This window comes from Patiria miniata, unplaced genomic scaffold (assembly GCF_015706575.1).
Source record: "Patiria miniata isolate m_02_andy unplaced genomic scaffold, ASM1570657v1 HiC_scaffold_19, whole genome shotgun sequence".
Lineage (NCBI taxonomy): Eukaryota > Metazoa > Echinodermata > Asteroidea > Valvatida > Asterinidae > Patiria > Patiria miniata.
In genome coordinates, this window is record NW_024037057.1 from 17,461,908 (window position 1) to 17,484,036 (window position 22,129).

Below are 22,129 nucleotides of genomic sequence, written 5' to 3' on the forward strand. Positions count from 1 at the left end.
TTTCAAATAATTTCCCTTCGGCTATGGTTAGTTCAGACATCGGTCTTTTCATATTTGGTAAGAAAACCTTGGGTTATTGTATATCCTTTCTGCAGTAGCGCTCCAAAAATGGTAAATTTCACAAAAAAACCTTACAAAGTGCATTTTCAGTGTTTTCCTTTGTTTTGAGTAATAACTTGTATAATTGGTATTGTTCATGAATCTAGCACATTTTCACAAACAGAATCAGACTGTGTATCATTTTTAGACCAGTGGATGAATAGTAGGTCGTGTACTCCCCCCCACACACACCTGGCTAGGCCCCGCCCACTCCCCTTTGCCACCGAATTTAGAACTGGTATGGTGCATAACGAAACAAATGTAAAGAAATAATATGCAAGTGAACACTTTAGAAATAACATAGACTTCCTTTTCACAGCCTCCCCTTCCCCAACCCCGGGGCCATTGCTTGGGGTTGAGGGTGGGGTGTGACCACCCACCAATAACGTGGCATTGTTGGTAAAATCATTGTCACATGGGCAAAACTCATGTGTTTGCAAGCCGCAATGAATAATAATGGTCATATCCATTGTCCTCTGATTGAAGCGCATTCATTAGTTAAAATGATTATGTCTAGTCCTACCCTCCCAGTTAGGCCTTGCTTCTTCCCTTGCCACCAAATTCAGATTTTGATTGCTACCTGTATTTGCCTACATCATTGTCGCCGCAGCAGAAGCGCAACAAATACTGAAAATCACAAGGGCTGTCAATTTGACTAAGAAACTTTTGAAACTCCTCGTCTGATAAACTCTGCCAGTACTTAGCAGCACAGAATGCTCGCATCGTCTTGTGACTAAACTGTATGCAGTCGCTGATAATTTTTTTGACCAATAGAGACTCGTTGGCGAATAAGGAGACCTTGGGTCGTCTCGAGAGCCTCATCCTCAAACTCTTCTGATTGAAATGTAAACCTTTGCTGTGGGGAAACCAGACCCTCCAATGCAGTCTTACCAACGGCAATCAGTACTTCGGATATTTTTTTCGTGTTATATCTGTCTGTCGTGTGAATATGTATGTCATTGCTCTACTGTATAGGCGTGACATTGTATCAGGTAGTGATGAATGTTTCGACAATGAACACAGCAAGGGCATCAGCTTGAAGCTTCTTGCTCATTCGGAGATAACATCTGAGGATTTGATTCTGTCAATGAGATCCTCAACCTGACCAGGTGAATCAAAGAATTTTTTTCACATAATCTTGAATCTTTACCTGAGCGATCTCTGACGTTGTCACATGAGTAACAGGCTCCTGGACCATTGGACTGGTCATGAACATGTGTATGTAAGATTGACATGTTGTTACAAGTACCCGTATTCCATTTGCTGCCATCCGATCGAGGAGTTGGAGAACAGAACCAACTTTGTACCCATCAAAGTTGCTGTTTAACTTATCAAACCCATTCCAGAGGACAAGTATTTTGTGAGGGTTTGTGTCAATAAATGACTGCAAGTCACCTCTGTCAATATCTGTATCTTGACCCAACAACTGAGCATAGATCGAGTCAATAAGTCAGACTCTTGTTCAATGGCTTCCAGTTGCAGGACCGTAACAATTTTGAAGTTATTGAGTGTGGGAGAGGAGCCGGTTGCCCAATCATACGCAATGTTTTCCAAAATAATGGACTTTTGGTCATCATCTGGTCCAGTCAGAATGGCCAGTTTAATCGGATCGCCCTCCGGTGTTTTCTGGAGAAAAATTTCTTCATATGATATTACCATTTCCTCTGTCTCATCGCCAGCCTGAACCAACGTTAGCTTGGGCATTAATGTCTTCTTAGTGTCACCATCTACCCATGTTACCATTTTGAATATGTACCTGTTGTCCTATACAATGTCTTCAGCTTTTCGTTGCATCTGTCAGCAGCGTGTTCAGCTGGATCGCTACTGTAAGCCGTCGTTGCTGTACTGCTGTCTTCAAGTTGTGCATGCTGCAGGCCGACCTCTGCCATGGCGCTCAAGTCCTCTTCATCTGTAACAAAAGTAAATATCCGGCAATGTAAGCGTTAATGTAAAGACATTACTTTATGAAAATGGTTTCGTTAATTGCATTTTTTGGAGTATTAGGTTACCTTTCTGCTGGTCTTTTTTCAATTCGTCAAAGAACCCACAGGCCTGCTCGTATTCACTTTCGAGCATAGTAGCCTGGATAGCCAAGTCACTCTTATCTTCGGTTGTCAGTTCATCCGTTATGAAAATCTCTGTCAGTTTCTTGGCGAGTTCTCCGGTGGTGTACATACTCCAAAGCTCGTCCAGACCCTCCCGACTCTCGATGCGAAAAACAAATGTCACAGATCCACACTCTACATCTTGAAGGTTTGCACTAAACCTTTCGAGAATTTCGAAGTATTTTTCCTCAACGTATTGCACCCCATAGCTTTGTAATAAGCTGAGCATAAAAGCTTCAAAGGCCTTTGTCATGACTTTGTCCATTTTCTTTTTCTTTGTAACTGCTGTTGTTACATTGAGAAGAGGTTGTTCTGGAAAAACAAAAAGTACGTGATACCTATCACATATTTAAAGAGGCGACATGATCATTTGAATACGCTGACGCCTAAATACAGTTCAATCAAACATCATTTTTGCATGTACGCAGAAGTTCCTGTTCCATTCTAAATAATCTTCATTTCGGGACCATTTATCGATTCTCCTGTAACGTAACCAGTTGGAATGACAGCGTTGCGAATTGCAACGGGATGTAATTTTGTTTTAAATCTAAATTGTGATTCTGGTAGACAGTGAAAATGGGTTAAACGGGACGGTATTTCTATTTTGCATTGGGTAAGCAAAAAGCTGGCTACGCGCCGGGTCAACCTGGGCCCAATTCGCAGGGGGCACGTATACCTCATTTAATTCAGAAGACGTAGGTTTTTTTTTTAATAACAAAAACATTCATGTTTTCCCAATATTATGAGTTGGGCGCGGGATAAAGATATATTGTACTGGCCTAGAGCGTCGGAGCCCGTGCACCCTGTGTAGCCGCCAACTTGTGACGATATCTACATGCATGTGCCCAATCAGTTCCTAACGTGAACAATATGTGAATAAAAGCACAATAATTATTTACCAAAAACTGTTCGTCCCAGATATTTCCATCCCGTTTCCGTCAAAGCGTTGCTCAGAATGTGCCTTGCTTCCTCATCGTTATTCTGCATCTTAAGCCACGCTTCTAACATCGCCTGACATTGCTTCACTCGTTTGTCTTTGAGTTTAGCCCGGAACGCTTCAATCTTTTCCTTTGAAAAACCTAAAATGAAAGCCAGCTTCTCCCAGTCGCTGGAAATCTTTATCGACAGCCCCCGAAGGAACGATGCGTTTATTTCCGGTTTTCCTGTACATATATTAAAAAGAAAGAATTGCCTAGCTTAAATCAGGCATGTAATCTTGAAGCCTAGTATGCTTATCAAATGTGCCTTTTTTGTTTTCCGAGAACTGATAAAATAAGACCCACCTGTTCGTCGATTTTTTGAGCCCTTTTGCCGCTTGCTCTGCATTTTCCCCTTCAGTTGTCCTGGATAAAAAAAAACCAAGCGTTTCACGTCATGTCATGGTTTGCATTTCTTAGGGCCCTGTCACACTTCTGCGTATCCTTATTCCTTATGAGTTGCGCATTGACTTTTTTTTATATGCAGACGTACGCACAATACGCACATCATATGCATCTCAATCGTTTTGTGTAGGTTTTATGTACGCAGATATACGCATGGTACGGCCCAGTACGCAGGATAGTTTTGGGCATGCACAAAACTACGCTGCGTATGCTGTTACGCAGGTCATGAGTTATAAATACGCAGCGCATCGTTCCCGCATCGGTTGAGTACGTTACGAGTACGTGACGCACCCCGTCAGCATATGAGCCGCCTGTATTGGACGTATACATAGCGTACTTGCAGCGCAGATGCAACGCATGCTGAACGGCGAGCGGCGGAAATGCGGCTGGAATACGCTCAAAAGTGCGTCAAGCATGCGGTCGGCATAAGTCGGGTGCGTCCTGAATACGCTCGGCATGCGCACTGCATACTGACCCATTCGCAGCCCAAAAAATAATGTTGTGCACTGCATACGCAACTCATACGCATCTCATACGCAATGGATGCGCTGAATTCGTTACTTGTACCCTAGATGTGCGTCGCACATAAGTCAAAGTGATCAAAACATTTCGACGTTAATTGAGCGTACGGCTGCGTATTGAAAATTTTTGATAAGGAACTCATAAGGAATTAGGATACGCAAAGGTGTGACAGGGGCTTGAAAAGGGAAAGAGAGGATTATATGCGGCTCAAGACCCAAACCAATGAGTTACATTAGGAAATAACCTTCAGCTGACGATCAGCGAAGACAAACTAGGCATTTCCCTAAATGACATTCGTTATATAATAATTGTGTACAAGCTAGACCAGTTAATACATAACTTTTTAGGGAGGCAGCAAACATTGCACGGATCAAAATGGATTAAAAACAATTTAATTGTTTAGTCCAATTGAAACTCAAGCCTCTGATTGAAAAAAAAAAATTGTTTGCTTTCATGACTGGCCCATCCTTAGTCTTCATCAGAAAGAACATACTTTTTGCAACCTCGTCATTGGAATTCATTCGTTTTTTTTTCAAAATACATGAAGAATTAACTCCTATTTCATAGGTCCATCCTTCTTGACAAAGTCATCGTTTCTTTGATTCTCACATTCCTGTATAAAAGTGACTATGCACTAATTGTAATATTTACCTGGATCGATGCCTGTAAATACATTCTGAACGACATTGAAAGTAGGTCTGACAACAGGTGCAAGAAAGACAGGATTATTGCGCCCATCAACGTTGACATTAACTGGATGTGGATGCATTAGCCCGTGTCTTTGGGACATGGTTAATGCAGGAGATGTGTCCGGCTGGCCCTGAGGTACTAAGGCAGAACTGTGACTCTGTTCCCCACTCTGTTGCCCAGAACATGTCACCATCTCTTGCTGCGCACATTGATTCTGTGATTCTGCGTTATGTGGGTCGAAGAGAGATTCACGTGCGGTTGCCCCAGTCACTTGAGCCTCTGACTGAGCAGCAAACGGCTCCTGTCCTACTGTCTAATGTTCAGTTGATGTCAATACTTGTGATTCCGTGACCTCTCTCATTTCTGTAATGGGTCTTTGTTGATCACGAATCTGCTCCTCCCCAACTACCAGTTCTGCGACTGATGCTGCCGACTTGTATTGGGAACTGAGGTCTGTAAACCTTTCCACTTGATGCGTCTCTGACTGAGACTTGCCTGGTTTGACAATCTCCTGCTCTATTATTCTCTCAAATAATGTCACTTGCTTTGGAATCTCTTTCAAGACACCGACGTCTCCTTTCTGCTGTGATGTTAACTTGCTCAAGTCTATGTTTCCGTGCGGAGATGGTTGCATCATCTCTGTGATTTCCTCCTTCTCTTGTTGAGATATCTTATGATCTCCAGCTATCGCTGATGACGTGGCAATGTCGTCATTCTCTTGTTTACCTTGATCATGTTGTTCAATGGCAGTTGGATCTGAGGAAAACAACATCAAAACTGATCTTAGATACGTTTTGGGTTGCCTGACTTGTTGAAATCCGACATTAAGACTTAGAGGTCTGTGTAAACCAATTCACAAGTTATTCGAATGACTTGTGGCAAGGCGTACCTTTGTTCCCGTTATCCCCTGTTATTTAAAATCGGCCATGAATGAAACGTAATCCTTGTCGGTATTCAATACTTAAGTACCTGGTACTGTTAGCGCTAAATCAGCCAAACCTGAGGCCTCCAATGCTTCTGTCAATTTCTGAGATGCTTCCCTGCTCTTATTCTGCTTTCTCCACCAAGTAAACAGCATCGACATGCTCTGTTCGTGTGAGTCATTTTCGCTTTCAGCTTGGATTTCAACAATGTCAGCTTCGTCAAATCCCAGGTTTTTGGCCAATTGCTTCCAAGTCGACTCAATTTTCGGGGCGATGCCCGAGAGAAACTGATCAAATTGTGGCCTTTCTGTAAAGAGAAGTGAATGAAGCACAACGTCTTTATTTCTCTCAGGAAAGAAAATAACACGTTATCTCGGATGTAAACTCTAACAAGTCCCGGGTCAGATGAGTCAAAACGAGGCTTCTATTTGGTGCATCACAACAGGCAGATGTTGTGAATTGTTCCTCGCACATATAGGCCATCAGCTGAAACTCAAAAACCGGCTGTAAAATGAGTTTCGTTCCAGCAACACTGGGTCTACTTTTTTAATGCACATATGTGGGGTTTAGTACATCACAAACACATCATGTCAAAATTTCTCCAGCAAATATGCTGCAGTTTTTTTTTTACACTTCATCAAAGTTTGCCAATGTTATGTACATGTATGTATGCTAAAAACCCACATTTTCCGGTTTGAGGCCTTGCGTTGGCACTTCCAATTTCAAAACTACGCACGTACAGCACTATAGCTTGTCACATCCTACACTCTAGAAACTGCTGGGTCAGACTCAGTCTGCTCAGTCCTTTTCCGGGTCAAATATTGACCCCTTAATTTTGGAGTCATAAATGACCCCTTTGGAGTAAAAAAATGACATGTTTCTCGGTCATTTTGACTGAAATGTGTATTTTTTTTACCCAGAAAAGGACTGAGCAAATTTGGATTCAGATTCTGGGTCAATCTGACCCAGGAGATTATAGAGTTAAAAAATATCTTTTATGTACATTGACAATTGGGTCACACCGAACATGACCTTTTGCTTTCTCATCTGGTAGACATCACCACAGTCCCTCTTTTAAAAAATATTTCACTGTAATCTAACTTATTTGGCAGCATACAACAATGCAATTATTTTGAAGGTTTATAATGCAGTGGTGGAGTGAGGGGGTGCCCAAAATGGAGGTGTCTTTAGAGTAAATAAATACCTGTACATGTAACCAGCAGAAGAAACAGGAAAGCAGACAAGACATGTCCCTTTAAACAAAACAAACTAACGCATATAAAAAAAATACAAAAAATGGGTGCTATGCCCCCCAAACCCTCTGGATCTGCTGTGGTGAACCAGGTACGTCACTTAAAGAACCTTCTTATTGTAAGAAAGACCACCTTTTTTGGAATGAAACAGGCTTTAAATACAATTATAAATCAAATGGAATGGAATGAAACAGGTTTTAAATACAATTATAAATCAAAGGACCATCAGATAGAAGTCAGAGTCTGGTTTAATAATTTCAAAAATCAACCATTGTACATTTATTTGCTATCTAATCAAAACAGACATCTTGGTTTGGAGAAAAGCCTTAAGATCAGTCTTTTGTCAAAGAAATTTTCAGCTTTTTATTTATTGATACATTAATTAGCATCAAAAAATGTTTGCATGTATATCAATAAAAAGAAAACAAAACCATAACTCATGCTATTTTGTATGCTTACACATTAAAGAGAGTGCTTTGGCTTGTCATATGTGGCTTGTCTCACTGTTAAAATTCACAGAATTTGCCTTTCTACTGGAACTAATTTTTAATAATTGAAAAGAATTAAAATGAATAAAACCAACACTAATGAACAGAAGGATACAATTATGTAGTTTTGAAATCTAGAGTTACTCATTATTTTCATTATAATGTCAAATGCTAACTAGTCGTGCTGATACAACTCCAAGTAAATGTTATCACTACATCAAAGTTCTCATCAAATCTTGTGCAGTAACGGCATAACAACAGGATGGAGCGTATGTCTTGCTTTCTAAGCCAAAGTTTCAGTTTTGAATCCGCCTCTGAACTCCCCAGAGATTCAACCACACATCCAGCAGATAAAGTAGCGGTGTAGATGATGTTGCATATATTCAAGGAAAGAGACCTGTGGATATTCTCTTCTAAGCCGATATGTCAACTTATCAGTTCTGTAAAAACAAAATAGTAAAATATAGACAGGTTTAGTATCTGATGATCAAAAACAATGATTACTGTGGATGTGCTTTACAAGAAAGAAAACAACTTGTTCAATCTAGAGTTAAATTACTAGAAAGATCACGTGCCCGATTGTTTTGCCTTCCACTGTAAATATGTAAACATTGGTAGCTATTGAGAACCAACCTTTTCAGCTTCCAAAGCAATATCAAGAGGTTTTCATTTTGAATATTCTATTAAAGTTTATTTTTGTTTGCACTCTGAATAACAATCAAAATATCTTACCGATATAAAGAACCAAGGCCAGTTCCTTTGGCTTCTAAATCATTTCATGATTCCAACAGTTCAGCAAGCTAGGACATTTTCATGAAACTAAGTTGTTGATCGGGGTTGAACAGTCAGTCGCAGAACATCTCCCTTTTCTTGACGTTCATCCTTTAGGCCTATATATATAGAATCAAATAGCAAATTCTATAAAAAGCTATTTTGCTATTTAATACAAAGGGAAAGACTACCCTCACACCTCCATAAAAGTATCCTTCAACTATGGAGAAAGAGACTGCACAACATTTTATTATGGAATTTTGTGCAGTACCCGTTGTACTTTGGCATCTTAACGTTAGACATTTATTTTCAGTGCCAGAGGTACTCGGTTTGAATCATGGAACTAAAAAAAACCCCCTTTTTTACTGGGTTTTTCAAATAAGATCTATTTGTCATTGAAGACATTTTTCTTCATTGACATAAGAACATTTTTCTAAAAGGAAAGTAAAGTCCAAGAACCATTCGGTAAACAAGTGACGTACCCAACAGTCCAATGCCGTAGAGAAAGAAAAGGTGTTTTTTTTATAACCAGGAATCTGTTATCATTTTGAATGGTATCTTTTGCAAGAAAACAAAATTTTCCTGTGCATTTTCAGTTGACGCCATCCAAATCGATGCAGTTCTGTGCATTCACGGTGCATCGTGGTGACCACCAGCTTTGTTTTCGCATTTCGTTTTTATCGTTGTGTCACCCCAGTTTCCCTCAAAGAAATTAAAACCTAACCTTACCCTTAATTCAAGACAATTAAACCCAAAAATGGATTTTTTGGTTCTTTTTTGGGGGCACATAAATACACAATCGCCTTCATTATAATGACATGTAGGCCTACCTCCAACGGAAGTTCTGCTTGTTGTCCTGTTGCAGCTAGCAGCTTTCCTTGAATTGAGGTTTTCATCGAAATCGAAATCCTGGTTGAGTTTGTGTGCAGCATGACACAGTTATGTAGATAGGCAATTAAAAGAAACTTGAACTTTGCCCGGAGCTTTTTCGGTGAAGAAATCTGGGTCTCAGCTGGAGTGTCTGGTTTGCGTTTTCTTGCAGCACCGAGACGTTTACTATCTATAAAAACCGCCACGGGTGAGATCGGCCGGCCGGACTGCCTTGTTTACATGCGCCGGTTGTGCATGGTGTAGTAGTAGTAGTAGTACTGTACAACGATACAGACATAGCAGATCCACTGCCCACACATCGTGGGTATATTCGGCGATGCCATTGTGAAATTCAGCCACTCTTTGGCACAGGATATGAACTTACTACCACCGGACATCAGATCCTTCGCATTTACCCCCTCAAACGTGACAGATTATGAGTGCAAACACTTCTTTTTTGCACCGGTCGATGTTTACGTTGACGCACTTTTGCCAATGGACGCCGCCATGTTTGTTAAATGTCATGACCTGCGACCTCATATCTGGTGTCTAATTGGACAGTTCAAGTCAAGTGGTACGATGCGTCATACGCGGCGGATTTTTAACGTAGGCGCGGTACGTTTTTGAACGTCCACAATGGACAAATAATAGTTCGCCTTTTCGAGTCAAATTATCAAAAAACTGCTGGACGAAATGTGGAGAACTTTTGTAGTATCATTCTTTGGTAGTGTATTTCGGTACAACTGTTAAACAATTTTAGACCCGCGATTGCTGGAGCGAAACGAACGAATTTTCCAGTCCAGCTGACGGCCTAATATACAAGGATCAGCCTTTTCGGAGTTCCAACTGCGCATTCATAACCTGTGACAACGCGCATTGTTAGTCTCAAATGACCTTTGACAACATCGCGCCACTGACTTTACAGAAAGGCTGTTTGTGCATTGTGGGTACTGTCAAAGGGCATTTGAGACAAATAATGTGCGTTGTCACAGGTTACGAATGCGCGCAGTTGGAACTCAGAAAAGGCTTATTTATAGGGAACAAAACAGAAAGCCAAATCCCATTCAGTACAAGGTTATATAACCATTGAAATGGTTATATAACCATTGAAAAGAACTGAAGCCTGTACATCCAAGACATACACAGAGATACGTGTACAGCCTCATTGATAGTTGTGCCTGCAACAAGACAGCAGCCATTTCCTACTTGACATAATCAAATTTCACCTCCACCGCTCCACCGTCCACTCACAAAAAAATAATTAAAATCAGCATCACTAAGTTTTTAAGCAGTCAAGGTGTAGATTTATAACAAGTAGCAAAGTAGAGAGATGGACTATTAGAAAGATTAAAGTTAATAAATCGGGTGGCATTAAGTACGAGATTAAAGTGAATGATGGATAAAGGTTAACTAAAATATTATGAATAAAACTAACGACAAAAATATCATCTGATATTTTCTAACTATCTATTAATGTCAACACCAGAGATGATCTCATGATTTCGTGTGTCGACTTCAAATGTGTCTTTATTGAGATCAAACGTGACAGTGGTTGTAATCTTATTGTTGGTAATATTTACAGAGCTCCTGGTACATCAACTGATCATTTCAATAGTTCCTTTGATTTCTGCCTAAACAAAATCAGTTCTGAGAAAAAAACTGTGCTATATCATGGGAGACTTCAACCTTGACTCGCACAAGTGTTCTACTCATCGACCAACAGAGGATTTTGCGAATACTTGTTATTCATATGGTCTACACAAACTCACTCGTATTTCTCCCACATAGTGCTACTCTCATAGACACCATTCTTACTAACAACGATACCAACACTTGCACTGCTGGAATACTTCACGCTGATATTTCTGATCATCTTCCTCTTTTTCAGATCACCCCTGACTGTTTCATTCGTTATAACCCCCCTCCCAGCACATATACTACCAGAGACATCAACAGCACCACACTTCAAGCCTTCGATGCAGATGTTCAGTACAACGACTGGAGTCAAGTCTATGAATGTACTGATGCCGAAAGCGCTTATAACACCTTCCTTACTAACTTCACCGATCTTTACAATCACCACTTTCCACTTGTTACAAAGAAAAGAGGTAGAACAAGGAACAACCAGCCATGGATGTCTAGGGGCATATTGAAATCGTGCAATTACAAACAAAGGCTTTACCGACGATTTCTGCAAAAGCCAACAAAGGCCAATGAACAAAGGTACAAAGCCTTTCGTAATCGTCTTACCAAAGTCATTCGTATGGCCAAACATAATCACTATGCCAGCAGTTTCTCCGCTAAAAGAAACAACATCAAAAAGCACTTGGCGTGAGATCAACAATATCCTTGGCAAGAACAAGAAAGAAGATCTGCCAGACAACTTCATCAATGGCCAGCAGATTATTTCCAACTTACCAGATATTGCCGACTCTTTTAATGACTACTTCTCTAATATTGGTTCCAGACTTGCCAACAAAATCCCTCCTTCAAATGTACACTTCACAGACTATTTGCACATCTCTAACAATTCTTCTCTTTTCCTTACACCAACCGACTCTGATAAAATCTTTCAGATTGTTCAAGATCTTAAAGGTGATACGTGCTGTGGGTTTGATGCTATCCACCCTTCTGTTGTCAAGTCTTCTATTCCTTTTATCCCTCATCAACTGGCTCACATCTTTAATCTCTCTTTTCTAACTGGATCTGTACCTTCTAATCTTACAGGGAAAATACAACATTTGCAAACATCAAAAAATTAAACTACCAAATCATTTTGAAATACCTTGCTGGACTGTTTGTGAATGACAGTGTAAAGCATCCTGTAAAATCATGGCACCTGGTATACTGTTATTTTCAAGAAAAGCGGTTTTTTTTGTATCAATTTCCAACGCTGATCGGCCGATCAGCGTTGGAAACAACTGGCCTTTTTTTCAAATACTGGCCCTAATTGACCATCGCACTTGTTTGCAATCGATTACAAACCTATGAACGGGTACGAGCCAGCTAGACTGGTTCTCTGACCTTACAATTCCCCAATGTATGTAAACTGCTCTGTTTCTTCTTATATGGAGTCAGGGAACCAGACTACAGGATAATGATCGTTTTCTTGGTTTTTATAGCATTTTCGAACCCAAAACCTCAAAAAAGTCAGTGTAACTATATTTGCTATATATTTCCAACCCCCCAATTCCATCCATTTCTGAAAATTACAGCAAAAGCAAATGAAGTATATTCCCTTTAAGATTGCTCAGGTTACCCCTGTTTTCAAAGCTGGCGATCGCCATGATTTGTGTAACTATCGTCCTATTTCTGTTCTTCCCTGTTTTTTAAAAATTCTTAGAAAAGCTTGTCTATAAGCAACTTTTCAAATTCCTTTCCCAATTTCATCTTCTTTATGACCGGCAGTTCGGTTTTCGGACCAGTTACTCTACTGATATGGCTCTGATCCAACTTGTTGATTCTCTGTCCAACTCTCTTTCTGATAAGCTATCTTCTATTGGTGTTTTTATCGATCTTTCTAAAGCCTTTGATACTATCAACCACTCTATTCTTCTCTCTAAACTTGAACATTACGGCATTAGAGGCATCTGTCATCAGTGGTTTTCTGATATAATATAAAAATAATTCATCATGGCGTGCCTCAAGATTCTATTCTTGGTCCTCTTCTTTCCCTTATATATGTTAATGATCTTCACTGCTCCTTTTACACTTTGTCGTTTATTCTTTTCGCTGATGACACTACTATTCTTTCGTCTCATACAGACTTTGATTCCTTGGTCAGTAACCTCAATACCGAGCTTACTAAAGTTTCTTCCTGGTTTCAAGCCAACAAACTCTCTCTCAACTCAAGCAAAACTAAATAAATTGTCTTCTCCAGGTCTCAGAATATATGTGGTAATGGAACAGTTAAAATCAATGATACTGCCATTAGTAAAGTCCATTCCACAAAATTCTTGGGTGTTACCATCGACGACAAACTTTCCTGGTCCAACCACATTACTACTGTTTCCAAAGTCATCAGCCGTAACACTGGTGTACTTTCTAAGCTCCGCTCCTTTCTCCCATCTACCACTTTATTTTATCTTTACAATACTCTCATTCTCCCCTATCTGAACTACTGCAATATTGTGTGGGCACGCACAAGCACTGACACACTTAAATCTCTTATTACCGTACAGAAAAGGGCTATTCGTATTTGCACACTGTCCCATCCTCGTGATCACACAGCACCCTTGTTTGCCAGATAACACACACTAACAAATCACCGACATCAATACACTTCAAACTGGTATAATAATGTACAAATATACTAATAACCTTCTTCCTCGCACTTTCTCCTCATATTTCACCTCAATTAACGATATTCATCAATACCATACTAGATCACAGAATAACTACTACATCCCTCTTGCACGCACATCATACGTGATGAACACTTCGTTTTCATGGACCTCGTCTATGGAATGGACTCAGTCAGTCTATGAAATCGCAGTCCTCTGTTGGCCGATTTAAACCGCTTTCAAGATCCATCTTATCTCCCAGTATATAGCATAGTTTGCTTTGTCTTTTGTTTGTCTTTTCATCCATTTTATAAACTTTGTCGTTGTATCACTAGTATGTTTCGTATGTCCGTCTGTAAAGCTTATTAAGTTTATGTCCACTCCGTTTGTTTGTCTGTTTCTGTTTCATTGTTTTGTTTTGTTGTGTTTTGTCTTTTGAATTTATTCTTCCTTTTTCAGTATTGTTCATATATATATATATATATTTTTTTTTTTGCTGTGTTTAAGGCATTCCGTTTATAACCTTCGGCTTCTTGTGTAATGCGTCCACTTAGTAGTTTTCATGTAACAATTGTTTTGTTTTCTAAAGTGCTTATTCATGTGGAAATAAATGTTTCTGAAATGAAAATGAAATGAAATATAGATGATAGTAAACAAAAGACACTCAAATAATGGTAAAAATTATATTAAGTGATGTATTTATTCTATGTATTAAAAATGTCAAAGCAAAAGATGTGATAACTTTAAGTTTTATAGTAAAAGTGTATGTTTAAGAAATATACAATAATAAAAAGGAGACCCCACAGGTCATTCTGTAATTCAAAATTACTTATTTGATATAAAAATTACCAAGAAAGATTAGAGTCAATGTGCAATATATGAAAACACCGTCAGTCCGGGTTTCTTGGTAATGTTTTTTACTTGTCCTTGAAGAATGTAATGTTACAGAAGATCAGCGAAAATCGCGAAGCCGGACAGTTTAATACACGTGCATTTTCGTGCCATACTTAGTTAAGGACATTATTGGAGCATTTGCTTGATTGAACCAATATCTTATTTTCTGTCAGACTCTACCTTTTGGTCCACCGCCAAGTAAACCATCAAATGATAGACGAAGTGAGATGTTCTCGTCTTTCTCGATGCCATTATCTTCAAGCGTCAACAAGTCACAAAGCTGTGAAAGATTTAGGAAGAGAAAGATTTCTTGATATTTTCCAGTGGATTTGTTTGGATTGTATAAATATTTTGAATCGTTTCAGGTTTTATTGCGCAGATATTTGAAACCCGACACTATTTAATAGACAGTGTTTGTATGGCTCGTTCTTCACCATTCATTCGGAACTGTGGAATAAACCGAACATTACCGAGTGGTCGGGCACAACCCGACCACTGCCTAGAATTGTTCTCATAAATCTTCTTTGTTTGGTTCTTTTTTTCCCGTACAGCACGTTTCTGCGGGTTTTCTCCTAAACAGTTTATGATAGGAACTTGTAACTTTCCATAAATATCGACCCTAATCCTAAGTGGTGCATATTACTATGACGTCATTATGACGTCATCGGGTGTCAAATTACAAACGATTTTAGCTGAAAAAGTGACCAATTACTTTCACCTATAACTCTTGAACTAAATAATCAATGATGTATTGCTAAACATTTTTTTGTCGTGTACGTAAACTCGCTTGACCTTTACTTCCGGGTCTACCGGAAGGTCAAAGTTAGTTGAATTCAAAATGAAGACATTAGCCTGAAATCAAAACAAAGCACAATTTCTTCCGAACGGTTAACGGTATGATAAAAAAGCCTTGTGTGAACTTGTACCATGTTACGAAGATGTTATATATTATGTTAGTCATCATGACGTCATTAGCTATCAAATAACAAGCGATTTAAGGGCACATTTTTACAAAATAGTTTGCGTTTTATCTTTTAAACTAAATAGAGTATCGTGTTTGTTTTTTCGTAAGGTTGTACAAAATGCCGTGAGAAATATTTTGTGTTCCCGGACACAAAACCGCTTGACCTTTATTTACTTCCGGTGTTATCGGAAGTGCAATAAAACTGAATATAACTCAAAAGTGGAAGCATTTTACTACAGACAAATATTATGAAAGTGTTTATTGGGGAATGCCAGACACAAAAAACAGTGTGATGACGTCATCATCCGAAAGGGCGCCCCTAGCGACACATAAAATAGAGTTTTTTTTCCTTTAATTCTAAAACCATAGATTCAATTTTACCAAATCGCCCCTTGATATTCTTTGATTAATTACAGATAACTTGGCAAGGTTTCAAATTCATGACGTCATCAGACCGGAAGTTACTTCTATGAGAATTTGCCAACGATCATATTGTAAAAATTCAATTTTATTATTTGATCCATGTCGTATATCTTAGCTTAAATAACGATACCATTACAATGTTCACCTTTTGCTTCCAAATACTGTGACGTCATCAAACCGGAAGTTTGGTGTTATAAATACATACACTTATATTTTCCAAATGTTACTACGTTCAATAACTTCACAATGAACATCCACTCCTAACTAAATCAGTATTCACTTCCCGATTTTGACTAACGACGTTATCAAGCCAGAAATAACTTGTATGTGTACATTGAATGTTTACTAAAATTTATCACACCATTAAAGATGCATTTTTAAAACCAAACAATTGATTGTACTGGGAAGGATTTAATTTCTTGATCCTTTGTTCTTAGATAAATATATTCATAACTCAACTTGGCAGTGTTTAATGAACAAATTGCCTGCCCGACCACTCTGCGTTTGTAACAACAAACGCTAGTCTCAAAATGATATCTTACACGTCCAAATTATTTTAGTTGTTACCAAAAAAATGTAAACGACCAGCAAAGCAACTGGATTCCCGCTATCAAGGTCAGTTTTGCATGTGCGCAGGATATAATGCCAAAGTATAACCACAAATAGTTTCCCGTCTGGGCTTTTTTGAAAACAAAAAACATGAGGATATTCGAAGATGGCTGATAGATTGGTATACTATTTACGTTTTGTTTGTAGATAATGTATTTCTAAATGTGCCACGCATCGCTTTTTTTATCAAATTTAAAGTTTGGATACATAGATAAATTGTGCCGAAACTGGGATTTTTTATCCTTGTGGAGACATCTCTTTGTTTATGTGTATTAATATTTTAGAGTGTGAAAATCTAGTTTCAAAATGCTCCTACTTGAATCATTTTCCTGGGCTGAAATTCGGACCGAATACCCTGACATAAAATACTTCAATTTGCGAAACCTAAACACACCTTGGTCAAATCCATGTATCTATGTATGTATTCACTTGTAAAAATCGCCTTCTGGAGACCTTTACAATCGTTTTTTTTCCTTCTTCCCTATTGTACACATGTCTCCAAAAGGTAGTGAATTATGCAACTGGCAATACATACAATCAAAATTACTGAAAACAAAGATGCAATGAATATAGAAGGCTGGTGAGAAAATGGAAGCAGACAGGGTTGAGAAACTGTTTTTCTACATGGCCCAGATGGAAATGAAGCGCGCACGAGGCTGTATATAGTGAATATAACTTGTACCTGAAAGTTTCTGCGGATGTACAGCCGTTGATATCGTGCCTCAACACCGATCGTCTGTTGTATCCAGTCTTTAAGAGTTGAGATGGATGTCTCTGGATCAAGACGGAAACAAAGCGTCTTTGGTGTATGTAAGACGGGAGTCTGGACAAAGATTTGTAGCTTCTGTTTCATGACATGGCTGTAAAAAAAGGGAAAATGCTTCTTTGGGTTTGGAAAATCTATTTTCCTTGAACAAAATGAATCAGGACTTCAAGTTACAGTTAGTCAACGAAATACTCCATGTTCGTTATCAAGCTCTAATAATATCGACGCACGATGTCCTCTGTTATTTGCGATGTCCTGTACTGAATAAACCTGTCATTGATGATTACCTTCGGCTTTTATTTGTGCACCCCAATTGACGTGGAAACCGTCGTTTCGATGGTCTCCTCTTTGCACAGCAATCATCCGCAGACGGTTTCCTGTAATGCAGTACGGACAGGAAAGCTTGTTTCTTCCTTTGTTTGATTTAAGTGTTCCTGCTGATGAATTTGGTGCTGGAGTGGTCGTACACGACGGCTGTTGCCTTAATGTATGCATCCAACTGCTGAACGGTCTTTTTCGGCATCTTGACCGAATTGATGGTGAAGAAACGTGTAAGCATTCAATCATAGAATGGAAAATCAACTCGATGTTGTCCATGTACTGGCATTCAATGCCCTACTGCGACGGATTGAACATAAATTAACTATATACGCCCCGTAGGTAATCAGTGATATATTAATATTAATATTAACTGCTGGGCTACAGACGACCATTTTCTCGTTTTGACAATAAACACTGGCAATAATAGGTCGCACTGATCTGGTCGTGTTTGAAATGGTTACATTTGTACATAAGGTGGGACATTAGCTCATGGCTTTATCTTTGGGTGTTTTCCAAACTACGGATTCGTCGTCGGCTTACAGCTTCGTTGGGAGGTTCAAAATAACTCTTGGAATTTCAACGTCCAAAAAAAATTGGATACTATTCAAACCTAGGCTTGGTTTTATAAGATTTAATGTTGATTAAGCAGATTTAGGGGCTGTATGCAGCCGGTTTCCCCTACATTATGTGCCTCCATCACAGACTAAATGAAATGGAAACCGTGCTCTGGAAGCCCACACGAGGGGTAAACACTTCTAAATTGGACTTTTGGAACATTGCGTTAATTGCACCCTTCGTGTATGGTAAATATTGACATTGTTAGAACGCACATATAATTCATGCATACACTATGAACGACATATAGTACAGCCAAGCAAGCAAAAACAAATTTTCCAGGTTTCATTTTGGATTAACTAAAAGAAGGCCTAAGATGAAACAGCTGCGAAACTACTGTCTATCGGGTGGTTTGTGAAGACCCAACGACATTAGTCAAGTGGACTCTGCCAGCATGCATGTGTTATACAGAGTGTGGAATGTGTTACAACTGATAAGGTAGTAACGGATAACGTTTCACCAACCGATAATGTATTACAAATTGACTGATATTGTATCACTAACCGATAATGTAGCAACAAGTAACCGATAGTGTAGAAAATTTGTATCCGATAATGTATCACGTGTCGACGGATAATGTAGTTACCCAAAAAATGTATCCGATAATGTATAACCACAAAACAGATACCGTATCAACCGATAACGTATCAAAAAAAAACTTAACTTAAGTATTTGCTACCTTTTTTATGGTTAACGCATTCAAATTAGCGAACGTCGGCGCACTTAAAGCGTATTACCATGCTTTTCGTTGCTTATTCGTTTATGGGCAATCGCTTTCATCGTTTGGTCATTCCTTATTATAGGTTTTCCCGGCGAATTTCCGAATTTTTCTAATCAGTTTCATTATCAGCCATTCAATTTTGCGTGAGTTTTGCACATGTGGTCCAATTGGGGTTTCTTTTTCATTTGGGGTTCATTCAATTTCATTTTTAGGCAGCCTATTTCGTTTTGGCGCATTCAAGACTTAACTTGTAGCAGTCTTAAATTAAGTCTTTGCAACCTTTTGACGGTTGACGCATTCAAATTAGCGAGCATCTGTGCGCGTATAACGTATAACCATAAAGATTTTAATCGATATTTTTCTCTATTTTTATCCGAGGTTCATTTCCCCCCCAAAATCTTGATGAATGTGCAATTTACAATGTTACAAATTTACTGATATTTTGGAAACAAGATGCAACGAAATAATGAATTGAAAGGGACTAAGAACTTCTTTTTCACTGTTGATCTTTTCTACTTGTTTAAATGTTTGATCAAGGGGCTTTTTTACGTTCACGATTTCTTGACGTGCAAGACATCGGGACACGCACGTTTGGCAATGGTTGTACCGTCGGGAACACTTCTCTTGCGTTATTTCTGAAATGTTTTCTTGCGTATGTCTGACCGAACACTTACCATATTCACAGGGCCCATGCAAAGTTTTCAATGCAAACTTTGAAAATACATCTTTGTGTCACATTTAGCCTTATTTGCAAGTTTTATTTTCCATTTTGAGGGGTGTTTTTGGTGCCTTCTCCGTTTTTATGCTTAATCAAAGTTTCATATTCATTAGAAAACATGTGATGGCATTCCGAGCATGATTAATGTTACACGGCTATTTCAGAAAAAAAGTTGCTAGATTTTGGATATTTTGCTGCCATAAGTTTCTTTTATTTAATGATTATATGATGTGTCAGTACATGGCAGTAAGCCAATGACCAACCCTTCCCCACAAATGTTTTCAATTAGCAAATTTTGGATGAAGAATTTTAAAGAAAAAACCCTAAACTGAACAGTGTCTTCCAGAAATGGCATCACAGTAACAGCGTTAGTCCGGAAAAATACATGACAACTTTTAAATGTTTAAAGAAGTGCACATTTGCAAAATTCCGAATTTTTCTAATCAGTTTCATTATCTGAAATTCAATTTCGCGTGAGTTTTGCACATGTGGTCCACTTGCGGTTTCTTTTTAATTTGGGGTTCATTCAATTTCATTTTTAGGCAGCCAAGATTTTGCTGTGAATGTTCGTTTTCGTTTTCGGGCAGCCTATTTCGTTTTGGTGCATTCAAGACTTAACTTGTAGCTGTCTGAAATTAAGTCTTTGCAACCTTAAGACGGTTGACGCATTCAAATTAGCGAACATCTGTGCGCTTATAACTTAAAACCATGCTTTTCGTTTGTTATTCGTTTATTGGCAATCGCTTTCATCGTTTGGTCATTTAAATTAGTAAGATTTTTTTATCAATTTTTTTTCCTATTTTTCTCCGAGGTTCACCCCCTCCCCCCCCAAAAAAAAACCTTGATGACTGTAAAATTTACAATGTTACAAATCAACTGATATGAGGGAAACAAGATGCAACGAAACAATGAATTGAAAGGGACTAAGATAATTTCTTTTTCACTGTTGATCTTTTCTACTTGTTTAAACGTTTGATCAAGGGGCTTTTTTTCGTTGACGATTTCTTGACGTGTACGACATCGGGGCACGTATGTTTGGCAATGGTTGTACCGTCGGGAACACTTCTCTTGCGTTATTTCTGAAATGTTTTCTTGCGTATGTCTGACCGAACACTTACCATATTCACAGGGCCCATGCAAAGATTTCAATGCAAACCTTGAAAATACATCTTTTTGTCACATTTAACCTTATTTGCAAGCTTTATTTTCCATTATGTGGGTGTTTTTGGTGCCTTCTCCGTTCATATTCATTACAAAATACAGCTATTTCAGCAAACAAGTTGCTAGAATTTTGGATACTTTGCTGTCATAAATTTCTTTAATTTGGTGATTATATGATGTGTCAGTACATGGCAGTAAGCCAATTACCAACCCTTTCCCACAAATGTTTTCAATTTGCAAATGTTGGATGAATAATTTGAAAGAACAACCCTAAACTGAACAGTGTCTTCCTGAAATGACATCACAGTAACAGCATTAGTCCTGAAAACATGGAAACTCTGAAGTGTTTGAAGAAGTGGACATTTGCAATAAGATTAACCCCAAAAGTGTTGTCAAATGTGTAGTTTTCTAACATTTCACAGAGTTGCGCAAAAAGAATTCATGAGAAAAATTCATTGCACATACCCTTTAATTAAGAAAGAAAGTCAATCTACGGTTTGAAGTCATCAAATATGATTTACGCTAAGGAATACGGACACGTATGAAGTCTTAAAAGATGTTTGACAAAATGTGAAATATGTTTGCCCATTAATGAAAATGAATGCACGATCAAGCCCTTGCTAGTAATTCAGACGAAATTGAATGAACAACGCGATACTCTTCAATTTGAATGCATCTTTTACAGGGACGAGTGAAGCTAAAATGCGACAGATTGCTCGGATAGTGAAATTGAATGATTCTTTTTGATGGTTGAATGACGATCTGCATAATCTTTCAATTTTAATATAAACCGAATGAGCCAGGCGCTAAATTGAATGACAACTTGATGAAATTGGCCGGGAAAACCTGTAATATCGACGTACGATGTCCTCTATAATTTGCGATGTCCTGTACTAAATAAACCTGTCTTTGATGATTACCTTCGGCTTTCATTTGTGCACCCCAATTGACGTGGAACCCGTTGTTTCGATCGTCTACTCTTTGCACAGCAATCATCCGCAGACGTTTTCCTGTAATGCAGTACAGACAGGAAAGCTTGTTTCCTCCTTGGTTTGACTTTAGTCTTCCTGCTGATGAGTTTGGTGTTGGAGTGGTCGTACACGACAGCTGTTGCCTTAATGTATGAATCCAACTGCTGCACGGTCTTTTGCGACATCTTGGTATTTACAGGTTTGGTGGTGAAGAAACGTGAGAAGATTCACTAACAGAAAGGAAATTCTAACTCGATGTTGTTGATATACTGGCTTACAATGCCACACTGCGACGGATTGAACATAAATCAGCTATACGCCCCATAGGTAATCAGTTATATATTAACATTAATATTAACTGTCGGGCTACAGATCCGCATATTCTCGGTTTGACAATAAACCTTGGCAATTAGGTAGCACCGACTACTCTGACCTGGTCGTGTTTGAGATGGTTACATTTGTACATAGTGAGGCGGGACGCCAGATCATGCGTTTATCTTTTGGTGTTTTCCAAACGACGGATTGGTCCCCGGATTACGGCTGCGTCGGGAGTTTAGATTTTTTTGGGAATTTCAACGTC

At 38.7% G+C, this 22,129-nt stretch overlaps 1 protein-coding gene across 1 annotated transcript; it reads right to left on the bottom strand.

The window, feature by feature from the left end:
* Positions 1-14,159: 14,159 nt before the first annotated feature.
* LOC119725957 lies at positions 14,160-21,922 on the bottom strand. Its single transcript, XM_038197585.1, has 3 exons — positions 21,499-21,922; positions 16,959-17,136; positions 14,160-14,560 (listed from the first exon to the last, which is right to left on the bottom strand). The coding sequence occupies exons 1-3, from the start codon at positions 21,732-21,734 to the stop codon at positions 14,450-14,452; spliced, it is 525 nt and encodes a 174-aa protein (XP_038053513.1). The 5' UTR covers positions 21,735-21,922; the 3' UTR covers positions 14,160-14,449.
* Positions 21,923-22,129: the final 207 nt, after the last annotated feature.